Source organism: Otolemur garnettii, unplaced genomic scaffold (genome assembly GCF_000181295.1).
Source record: "Otolemur garnettii isolate 467f Iridium unplaced genomic scaffold, OtoGar3 scaffold00010, whole genome shotgun sequence".
Classification (NCBI taxonomy): Eukaryota; Metazoa; Chordata; class Mammalia; order Primates; family Galagidae; genus Otolemur; species Otolemur garnettii.
Window position 1 is genome coordinate 23,543,309 of NW_003852405.1, and position 12,429 is coordinate 23,555,737.

The following is a 12,429-nucleotide window of genomic DNA, read 5'->3' on the forward strand; positions in this document are numbered from 1 at the left end:
CTCCCAAGTAGCTGGGACCACAGGCGCCCGCCACAGCGCCTGGCCATTTTTTGGTTGCAGCCATCATTGTTGCTTGGCGGGTCTGGGCTGGGGACTCCAACCCGCCACCTTAAGTGTATGTGGCTGGCGCCCTAACCGCTTGAGCCACAGGCCCCGAGCCTAGTAAGTTTTTCAAAAGGTGCAACAATGTGTAATACACCTGGCTTCCTACAGACATAGGGTACCAAGCTTCATCCTACCTCATGGGGGCTGGGCAACTTTAGTCAGCCTGGACTACATATAAAAAGGAAGAGCTGAGACATTAGAAAAATTATAAATATCGGTACCATGTCTGTGGGGTCCCTAATCTGTTCTCTTACATATGCAGAACCAGTGTAGATATACTGAATCTAGATGGTTGCAGAGAGCTCTTACCCATCCGGTCCCTACTCCCACCCCACAAGAGTTAAGAAGCCAGGGTGGCGATTATTTTCCCAGACGATCCCTAGAGTGAAGGGCTACAACGAGGCAGGCATTAATAAGAATCTTAAATTACCACAGCAAAGTGTTAAAACGTGGTCCTGGATTTTCAGGACCATTTATGCAGAGGGTAAAACTGCTTTTGCATTTTATGAAAATGACTTCTGAGTATTTCCAAGTCTCTTTAAGTATAGCGATAGCCAAACTGAAAACGACATGTTGATTTCTCCTAAAGCACCAACAATGAGACTGTAGAAAAAGTGCAGTGGTTTGTCTGAATATGTGTATGTTATGTGGGAAACAGAATATGTGCAGGAAAGAGTTAACGTAGCAGGCCTGAGACTGCTACCCCGAGAAAGGACTGTTCGTAGGACTGGACCTTGGCAAGTATCTGGCAACTTGAGTGGTACCAGTTCCTCACAGACTTGCTATCAATGATTACAGCGGCTCAGTGTCCCCCTCAGTGTGGTTTATGCTGAACATCTGCTTTGGTTCTGGGAGTTTGAGATTTTGGTATGTGCTCGGCAGAGGTGAATATGTGACCAGTCCCCAGGAAACCCCTTGGCCACGGAGCCTCTAATGAGCTTTGCAGACGGATAACTTTTTACACGTGTCGTCACAATTTATTCTCGGAGGAATTAAGGGCATCCATTTTGGCTGTACTGGGAGAGGACGCTTGGGAGTTTGTGTCTTATTTCCTCTGGACTTTTTCCTGACTGCCTTCTCCCTTTGTGATTTTGCTTTGTATCCTTCTGCTGTGATAAGTCTTAGCGCTGAATACCATTGTATGATGAATCCTGAGTCTTCAGAGTGGTTTCCCAAACCTGGAGATAGTCTTGGGGACCCCTGACTCAGAGGGCAACAGCCACCCTTCATGGTAATGTTGAATTCCTCTTCGGGAAAATTAACCGACTCTTGGATCATTCAGTATATACCTGCGTTCATATTGCTATTTTTGTACAATGTCGCCTTCTCCATTGCTGGTGCTCAGCAAAAGTGGAATAATATTTACATTAGATGTGATGAAGCTAAGACCTTTTTATAATCCCATTAGTCAAGGACTCTCAAGTTACAGTTTCTGGATCAGCTGTCACTTAATGATCTTATTTACAGGTATCGTTTTTTTAACCACAATATCAACTTTCATCTTTCTGTGGGTAAAGCAGCCAGATACAGTAGCTGCAGAAACCATCACTGATTCTTGTCACAGAGGATAGGACCCTGAGACGTGAAATCTCAAGGCTGTATGTGGAAACTCAGAAGATGTCTTGCTAGGATGAGACACAGTTAATGCAGGATTTAGAAATCTTTTCTGACAATTATGCATTTCTAGACCTGAACCTTAATATTGCATGAATAATTTGACATTTAAATACCACCCCCTCTCTTTTTTTTTTTTAAAGGCAAAGTATGTGTAGGAGAGAATCTAACAAGCAGAATGATCAGCTTTCTGTGCATTTAGAAATATCAGCTTGAGTTAAAATACCGTGATAAAGTACTTAAAGAGCTAATGATTAAATGTATGTAGTTTCTGGCTAGTCAGTTAATAAATTTTATTTTAAATTTAATAAGTTACTGATACCTATATTCTTTACAGCATGGTTTCAGAATGGAAGATAATAATCAATCTGAAATGTTGTAGCATCAAATGTTATGCTTTTAAAAATCAGAAAAAGAATTCTGAATGAAAGGTATTATTTTGTTAAAAAATTCAAATGCAAATATAGGATTCACAAATATTAGACCAAAATTGGATTTTTAATGACTTGAACAATTAAAAAATTAATAGAGAAACTAGTTAGTAGTTTTCTAACTACTAATGAGAGAGACAATAGTGCTTTTGCAGCATGGGTAGAGACACATTCTAGTTTGGATTTGGGTGTTGAAAGATACGGCTTTGGGCCAGGTGTGGTGGGTCACCTGAGCTCAGGAGTTCAAGATCAGCCTGAGCAAGAGGGAGACCCCATCTCTTAAAAAAAAATCCAGGCCTTGTGGCAAGTGCTTATTGTCCCAGCTACTAGTGAGGCCGAGACTGAGGCTGCTGTGAGCTATGATGCCATGGCGACAGAGTGAGAGTCTGTCTCAAAAAAAAAAAATAATAATAATAAATAAATAAATACAGTTTTATTGGGAAATGGTGACTATGATCTGTATTTTATATAACTTAGATCCCAGAGATCACTTATTGGTAATACTCCACTTTCATGAGTTCTACTTCAGATGAGTAAAGAGAGAACGAGATGGGAATAACTTTATATTTGATATGGAGAGAAATAATCTGATACCTACAGTTAAAGACAAAAGTTTGCAAACATCATGTCATACTTCTAAATAAATGGAGGAAAGAAATCAGAATTGTGATAGAATAAAATTTTATGCTGTCATTATTCTCAGGTGACTGGGATTTAAACTGTTACAATTTTAGAACATATGCAGAATATTGGATACAAAATGTTAAAGTCTGATAGGAAGTGAAAAATTCATAAACAGCAGAAAAAAATTTTCTGCAATGCAGAATGATTGCGTGGCAAACTGAGGCTAATTCATGAATATGAAGCTATATTCCTTTGAACTAAGGCAATTTTGTAAAACAAATATAAATGTAGTTATAATGATATCCTTGTCAGAAAACTTGCTTTCCTTTAGGAACTTTGTTATTATCCCTCAATTAAATTATTTGAAACTATTATGATAATTTTTGCATTCTTAGTCTTTGTATTATTAGCCGTCATTTTAATTTAGTTCCCTCATCAACCTTCATGGAGAGAGATAATCTGATACCGTCAGTTTATTCTCTTAAAATTCTACAGATTCACTTCTCATATTCTTCAAAATTAAGGCAAGGATTGCCTTATCTAATAACTTTTCTCAATGTTTTGTTAATATCAAATGTTCATTTTACTATTACTCTTATCTGCTGGGGAGAACAGTCATAAAGATAAGAAATCTGAAGTCTAGAGATGTACAAATGTAACAAGAACAGAGGTGACATTTAATTATTTGAAATAAATACTGCAATTCTGCCTTTCTGCAATGCTTTCCTCAGTACAAATCTTTCAACAACTATCTTAGTTTACTTTTACGTAAGAGATGTTTATTTTCTACCTTCGATATACTCAAGGTCTAAACTCTTTAGTTAATTCCTTAATTTGTGAATATTGACAAAACATAAAACTTTCCCCATAAAATGCTGCAAAATGCAAGGGAAAATCTATGACCCCTGTGCGTAGACTACACTTGCACTATGAGATACGGATTCTAGGCGGTGGGATCGGCCCATTGCTGTTCTAATAGCTCAGTTTAAATTTGGGTCTTGGCAACAAAGATAAAGATACATTACTACACTAGGGACACTCAGGTGGTACACTGTGAATGGTTAACATTGTAAACTGTAAGTTCGTGGATGCCAAAGGTTAGCCTTTCCATTAAATACAGGGCTTGATTCTGGCTGTGATACAAAGATAGACAAACTCTCCCTCTATCTGCTTTCAGGTTCTTCATGCTGATTAGGCTTGTCTCTGCCTAAGAAGGTCACGAAACACACAAAAAAACTCAACTGTATCACATCTTAATGTGATGCCAAGATTGATGCTCTATTTCCTGGTCATATTCTAAATAGGGCTATATGGCCTTAAAAAAAGACAAAGTAGTAAAGTGTACCAGATGTAGGAAGAGATAGAAGGGAAAATAAGAAAATACTCCTCCCATCCAGTCTGTTATTGATGAACAGAAGGTCTCCTTCTGGGAATGTTTGAAAGCCTACTCTTTCTTTACTACGTGGTGGGAAGACTCAGGCTTATTGCTATTCAACTGACTTTGATTTTTTAAAAAAGGTCTGCAGTCTGAGCTAAGGCAAGAGCAAATGATTGATCCTAAAAAAGATACTTTTGGAAGCAAAATTAAAGATTACAAATGCAAAAGGAGCAGGGGTGTCCAACCTTTTTCTTCTCTGCCCCAAATTGGAAAAATGAGAGTTGCCTTGGGCCACACATTAAATAACAAACACTAATGAAAGCTGATGAACACAATAAGACAAACTTTTTGCAACACTGTATCTCCGACACCACAGATAAGCAAAACAGGCCTCAAAAATTTAGTATCTGGGGTGGTGCCTGTGGCTCAAAGAGTAGGGAGCTGGCCCCGTATATCGGAGGTGGCAGGTTCAAACCTGGCTCCAGCCAAAAACTGCAATTAAAAAAAAAAATTTAGCATATAGCCTCTGGGAAACAGATTGGACACCCCTGGTTATTTCATGTTAAGGAAAATTAGTTATTTCCATATTTGCAAATAATCAATGACAATTATAATCACAATCAATAGAACCAATTCTGTTAAAATTAATTCTATGAATTTCCATCTTAAAAAGAGTTATCCATTTTATATTTATTTCTAATTTTGTGGTATTTGACATATTCAAATGAGAAGGCTCTTGAAGAACAAGGGCATATAAAAATGGTGTCTACTCTGGGAGGCCAAGGCGGGGGGATTATCAGAGCTCATAAGTTTGAGACCTGAATCACAGCGAGACCCTGTCTCTAAAAATAGCCAGGTGTTGTTGCAGGTGCCTGTACCTGTAGTCCCAGCTACTTGGGAGGCTGGGAGGCAAAAGAATCACTTAAGTCCAAGAGTTTGAGGTTGCTGTGAGCTATGACGCCATGGCACTCTACCAAGGGTAACAAAGTGAGAGTCTTGTCTCAAAAAGAAAAAAAAGGGTATGTAAAACATTTCTCCAAGAAAATAACCACAAGAAATAATTAACTATTTTTATTTCTTTGAAGAAATATTTAGGATTATAGCTATGATTCTGTACTTTATAAATGATAAAAATACTAAATATAGAAATTGACTTCTTATTGTGCTAATTCTTTGTAAAACTGCCTTTGTTTTCTTAAGAGACTTCCATGATTCAATACTTAAGCTATTATCTAAAATGGATGCTAGTTACAAGAGCAGTAACTAAGGACACCTCTATGTTTTCCATAATTTAGGATAATATTCTGATGATACCATATGGTTGAATTTACAAAAACTTAACGTTTATGAATAGAAATAGTTAACGAGAGAGGAATAATAAAATGTATTACTTACCTTTCCAGAAACAATCTTTTCATAAATCTGAATTGGCTGGTCTGCAAAGAATGGGGGGTAACCAGCTGCCATCTCATAGATTAGCACTCCTAATGCCCACCAGTCCACTGCCTTATTGTAGCCCTAAGATAAACCAACATCAGTATCAATCATAGCTTAGGTTACTCAGAAGAAAATAACAGCATAGGTAATTTCAAAATGATCTAGAAGCACGTGAGAAAAATTTTAAAACAGCTGATGAACAGATACTCAGGATAGAACAAAATGCATCAGGTCAGGTTTAAATTAAACAAAGGGGAGAATTTCCAGCTTTGAAATTAGATATTAGGAAAGATTATTAAATCTTATTTCCAAAGTCATTAAGAATATTATGAACAATGAAATATCCTCTCTTTCACTAGGATAACTTAGTTGTTGCTCAATACAAGAAGGGCTTCTTAAGGCCTATTTCAGGCCCATAATCTTATGAATCAGGTTTTTCATAGCATACCTAGAATGGTCAAAAGTTTTGAAAGAAATCAGAGATATTGGATATCATAGTAAATGGTGGAATTGACTTCAAAATTCTCCATATTGTTGGAGGCAGGAGGGTGAATGTACTAGGGGAATCCCATCCACTTCCTAGGATCTTGTGACAGCTAACAGTTTAATATGGAATCTAGTTCAGGTAAATATTTACATAGACTTTACTTTTGCTATCTGCATTTTTGCTTTTCATCTCTACAAGGTACACAGGGAAGGCATCTAATTCATACCTTTTGGTGACAACTATATGTAGTGTTCAGTGAAAGAATAACTTGAATAAAAAATGCTTTGCAAACCAAATGTATAATATAAGGTTATAATTAATTGTTTTTTTCATATTCAACTTACTAAAATGAAGACCTAACGGTGTTCATGAGAAGATAAATACGAGTAACATGTTTATATTATACATTAATATAAAATCTACCAACTACGATCAGTATCATTTGGCGTCAAATAATATCAAGAAAAACTCCACAAACTAATCACACAAAGAAATAAGCTGAGTTCTTTCAGATCACTGTTCTGCCCTCAAATGTACCCTCTGCCATCACCACTCCCCACGTTCCACTATTTAGTTTTCAAATAATACTATGCTATGGACATTTATTTCTTTTTCCTTCCCAATTCTGACTTTTTTTTATAGATAGGGACTGGTATAATAGGAATAACACTTTGTTTTGCGGACAGAAAGGAGCACTGACTTTGTTCTCACTCTTTCGTTCCTATGTTTTAAATTGCGTGCTGATTTTAATGGCAAATATGTCAGATTATAAGTTAATACTCTAGGTATAGATAATTAAAGTCAGTACAAAAACATTAAATTACAATAAATAAACAGGCAAAAGACATAATCTAATAATTTACACGCACACAAATATCACACGGCTACTATACATTTAAAGAATTAAATCTAATAGTCAAAGACATGAGAATTAAAAAGTGAGTCAGCATTTATTGCCTATTAAATCGGTAAATATTTAAAAGAGAGAATCCTTAGTGCTAGAAAGGGTGTGAGGAAATAGATACTCTCATACAGTATTGGTATGCTCATAAGTGTAAAACTGTATACTCTTTTTGGAAAGCCATTTGGGAATAGGTACCAAGAACCTTAAAAATATTCCTATCCTTTGACCCATCCCACTTCTGGGAATCTATCCTCAGGAAGTAATATGAAATGCAGAAAAAGTTTTATGCACAAAGATGTTTATCGCAATTATAATAGCAAGAAAAAAACCCATAGGAAAATACCAAGAAATCTAACAAAAATTTTCAACAATAGACGAGTGGCTAAATTCTCATAGTACATTTGGAAACAAGCCATAAGGATGATGTTCACACGCTCGTTATCACCAAAAAAGCTAGACATAAAACAGTACAGTTGTCATTATTTCAACTGTAATGACATTCATAAAAATAAAAAAAATTACTTAAAAATGGCTACTTCTGGGTGGAGGGATTACATACAGGGTTCTTTTGGGGGGGAGCTGTTTCTTTGTATTTTTCTGTAATTTCCAAATTTTGCACAATGAACATCTATTCCTTTTACAACATATGCACATTTGTAAACATTTTGGTACCTGTTTTGTGGTCACATTATTTGTTAAGTGCACTTAAATAAGAAAAAATGTGTTAACAGCAATGATATTTAGATTATAAAAGACTACAGTGTTATAAATGATTTAAATTATGAAAGATGATGAGATGAACACTGAGAGAAATCTTCCGTTTTATTCTAGCACTTCTGTAGGTTAGTCAAATTTCGAGTATTCAGGTAGAGACCCATCTAGGCAGGTGTCTTATCCTTTTCCTTTTCTCCCCCTCTATTTGTGCCCAGTTCTTGTCACTTTCTTCTTCGTAGCTTTCTCCATGAAGGGATGGCAGGGGAAGAGATGTGAAACCATGCCTTTAGACATGGTTACAGTTTCACTCACCATGTTTTACTATTGGGAAAAGTAGAACTGCCTCAGTAAGACTAAAACTATTCCACTGCTGTAATATTCCTAGGAAACTAAAATTTAAGAATAATTCCTGTATATTCTTCTCATTTAAGTGGTAAGCCTAAAACGAAGAATTGACAACTAGTACGTGTATCTCTGGATTTGTCTCCAAAACAGAGCAGAACTTCCCCACCCTATTGTTAGTGGGAATGATTATGCAAAGATTTTTGACTTCAAAACATCAATCTGAAAATCATATTTATTCACACTATTTCTCTAAGACCCTGAGTTAAAATTGACAGGGGAGATGGAATTAGTGGCAGACTGTAAAATAATTGTTCTTTAGTAATCGAGCACACATCTATTTAAATTCATAGCTTAGATCAGATAAAAGTGTAAAATTAGATCTATAAACTGTTTTCACAAAAGTCTGTCATAATGAGTGGGTCACACTTCTACTTCTTACGTACTGACAACATAAAGGTACCTTGCTGAGGATTATTTCTGGAGCCAAATACTCTGGAGTGCCACATAATGTCCAAGTTCTGCCTTTAACTCTTTTGGCAAACCCAAAGTCTGTAACCTATAAAAGAAAGAAAGACATTTATGAAGATGTATTGACTCATGATAAATGTATTTAATGTACCTGAATTGAAAGTTAAAAACCCGTGGTTAAAATTTAAACCATGAGGCTCGGCACCCATAGCACAATGGTTACAGTGCCAGCCACATACATCAAGGGTGGTGGTATGGTGCCAGCCACATACATCAAGGGTGGCAGGTTCAAATCCGACCCAGGCCAGCTAAAGAACTGCAACAACAAAAAAATAGCTGGGCATTGTGGGGGACACCTGTAGTCTCAGCTACTTGGGAGGCTGAGGCAAGAGAATCGCTTAAACCCAAGAGTTTGAGGTTGCTGTGAGCTGTGATACCAAGCTCTATCAAGGGCAAAATAGTGACACTCTGTCTCAAAATAAATAAATAAATATATGAATGAATAAAATTAAAAATAAAAAATTTAAACCATGAAAAAAGTGGAAAAAAAATTAAGCCAATGTCATTGAGACTCATTCATGAAGGCCATTATTTAGTGAATGACAGTTTAAATAATCCAAGTTGGAAACTCATTACTGCACCCCAAACAAAGAAACAAATGAACAATGACTACAATAAAAAAACAAACAAACAAAAACCCTCCTCAGTCATTATCATAAGCTCTCAGAGCCGAGGAACCAAAGTGAAATTAAAAGGTAAAAATAAACAAAGTGAAATTAAAAGGTAAAAATAAACAAAGTGAAATTAAAAGGTAAAAATAAACAAAGTGAAAATAAAAGGTAAAAATTAATAGTATTAATAAAAATGTAACAAGGTGAAAAGTATGCCTTTAGTCCAACGCATCCTCTGCCATTAACTGCACCATCAGTAGTGTGAAAGCATCTGTGGGAGAGTCTATTGATCGCTGTATAAAAGGACGGTCTAACGCTATTAATAGTAGATCTGGGAAGGAAACATTGCCACCCGCCAGTGGTCAGGGCCTAAAGTGGCAGCTGCATTGTAGCGCTTACAGGGTGGACTCTGGGGTCAGACTATCTAGGTTCAAATTCTGACTATGATTTACTGACTAAGTGACCTTACTATGCCTTACTTATGTTAACCTTAAAATGAGGGATCCTAACAGTATTTTGGCTCATAGGGTTACCAGGATTAAAAGAGATAACACATGTGAAACACTTGGAGTATAATATGCCTGGTACTGATGAATGCTCACACAGTTAGCTATTATTATATCCTCATGCAGGAGCCTGGGCTCAGTTCACAACGACAGACCATGCGAGATATAAACAGGTTCCTTCCTTGATAGGATTTTTGCTTCCTCATAATAGTGGCAGAACTATGAGCTTAACTTAGGCTATGAGGAAGAAGTTACTGTCCTCCTCCAAAAAGAAAAAGAGCCCTTAGATCCCAATATTGACAGTGGGGTTAAATACATACAATTCCTTGCCTAGTATTTTCTCAAATACATTATATATAATGTGTTCAAGTCATACCTGGATGTAACCTTGATGGTCAATTAAGAGATTTTCAGGTTTGAGATCTCTGTAGATGAGGTCTAGTGAGTGGAGGTACTCAAATGTTAGCACTATCTGAGCTGCATAGAACCGTGCGTGGGGTTCACTGCAAGGAAAAGAAGATTGGTTTTCTGTCAAAGTGGGTTAATGCACAATAGATAGCAGATTATACATAAAAAAGGAACATGATTTAGACATACTTTGGGAGCAAAAGGCATTTTTGTTTTAAATATATGCAAACAATCTTGTTAGTTTCTAAACATTTAGTAAATCTCTAAATTCTCTTCAAATAATGTTTTGATCCATATGTTGAAGAGAAATAGGACCCTTAAATAGTTATCCCTATAAATTATTATTGCTCGTACTAGAAAATGTTAATGTCTTTATAATTACGTCTGAACTTGACAATGGTTGAAAAGTCCCCGTTGGATTGTCTACTGGCAATTGCTACAGTTAATAGGCGTGTTTCATCTACTTTTCTCACAAATTTCAAGAGCTTATAGAATTCCATTACATAAAAGTTCTTTTGGAGTAGCCCCAGGAAGTTGTTTTTGTAATAGGCCCTATTGAAATAAATGACACATGGTCATTAAAGAAAAAGAGATCATAAAATATTGGTGAAGAATAATGAACGCTCATAATCCCACCCAGAACTGGATGGCACGAGGACTTCCATACTTCCTACTATTTATGCTCTGACAGACAGACAGACATAAGTGTAATCTCTATGGCTGGATAAATAATGAACAGCTTTTTCATGCATAGATTAGATCAATTGATAGATTAGTGCAATTTTGATACCATAGTCTGAGTGTTACTCCAAAAGGATATACCCATTTTCAAACTGAGTTTGTAATTTATCTTCTGATGTATTCATGGAATTCTACTAATAAAGTATAAGGACTCTCAGATTTGTGTCCTCAAAGAACAATTTTAACTCTGAGTGAGCAGCATATCCCTCAAGATCATGGGCATAATTTTGACTTGGTAGCATCAGAATAGAAATTTTTTAAAATAAGAGTATATATCCTGCTCCTTTTTCTTGTTATTACATTTCCCAGGTACTCATCTGATACAACTCTAGTGGTCAGTAACTATTTGTTGAATGAATGAATGTGAAAAGAAAATGCTTTGAGGGGCAATATTTTCCTAATGTATCCTTCTGGTGTCAGCTCCATCCCAACACTATAATAATCTTTATCATACGTCAAATAATAAGGAATGAGGGGGACACTCTGAGCAGAGACTGAGAGAATCATCCTGGTCATTGTGACATTTATTCTTGAACTTGAAACATTTGACCTAGAAGGCCGTGCATTTATAAATACAGGATGCATTCAGTAGCTTATATTTCTTTCCATATGCAAACATTTCATAAAACTATAACCAACTTGTTGAGAGATGAAAATAAAATATTCTAAGTGCAATTTGTTATTGGGTATTTCTACTCAATATTTAAGGGAACGCAGGGAGACACCAGGAAGACCTAAGGCTGCAGCATCTTTAAGTCTAGACTTCTACTATTTAAGCAGAGAATCATTTTTAATCATTGATTCCGATTAAAGCTATGAAAAACAATAAATCATACTCTTGTTCTCAATGTTCCTAAGATGGGAGTTAGCCATCCTTCAAGTGTTTATGCAGTATTTGTGAAAGTTCTGAAAGTCTCAGTGTGAATTATTTCAATTAACTTGCTTTCCTTGTCGACTTCCTTGACTAATATTCCAAGTCAAATATTAAAGACACAAGAGTGCAGGGACCTACAAAGAACAGAAGCTAGCGCTTATAGAAAATGGCCAAAATGTTTTCTTAAGAAGAGGTTTAGGTATGATGCTTCAGTGTAAAACTCTGAATAATCATTAGGCAGCATGAGGATTCTGCTTAGACAAGGAGCAGTAGGAGGTGGAAAAAGTTATCCAAGGTGAGCAGAAACTACTTTGCGTCAGCACAGTGCCTGACACATATTAGGCGCTCTACACGTTAGGTCAATAAATAAATTTTGGCTCAGGCCCTAGGAAACCAAAATGGTTAGGTTAGTTAACTATTATCACCTGATAACATCTTGTGATGTTCTAAGTCTATCATTATCTTTTATGAATCATCAGTCCTATTAGGCTCATATAGTGTGATTGTAAAAGTTGATTGTACAAACAGGTCACTTTTTTATAACCTAACTAAATTGGTGTTGAGGGACCAGAGGAATACCTGGGGCACAGTGTTCCAAGAATTAAATTTCCCACAAGCCTATCCCTGAAACTGCCTGCTGACTCAAAACCAGTTAAGCGGAATATCTACTTAAACAACATGCTGCAACAATATTTTTTTACCCATCCCATCAACCAGAGCAT

The 12,429-nt window shown here is 36.2% G+C and overlaps 1 protein-coding gene across 3 annotated transcripts in view; it reads right to left on the reverse strand.

Annotated features, from left to right (window-relative positions):
- The window catches only part of PRKACB (protein kinase cAMP-activated catalytic subunit beta), a 95,606-nt gene that overhangs the window by 12,139 nt on the left and 71,038 nt on the right, over nucleotides 1–12,429 (reverse strand). For all 3 annotated transcript variants that reach the window (XM_012801707.2, XM_003784199.3, XM_023509783.1), the window contains exons 6-8: nucleotides 10,061–10,187; nucleotides 8,500–8,595; nucleotides 5,548–5,670 (exon numbers count right to left, since the gene is read on the reverse strand). In XM_012801707.2, the coding sequence (XP_012657161.1) occupies nucleotides 5,548–5,670; nucleotides 8,500–8,595; nucleotides 10,061–10,187 (346 nt within the window). The remainder of the gene's footprint in view (nucleotides 1–5,547; nucleotides 5,671–8,499; nucleotides 8,596–10,060; nucleotides 10,188–12,429) is intronic.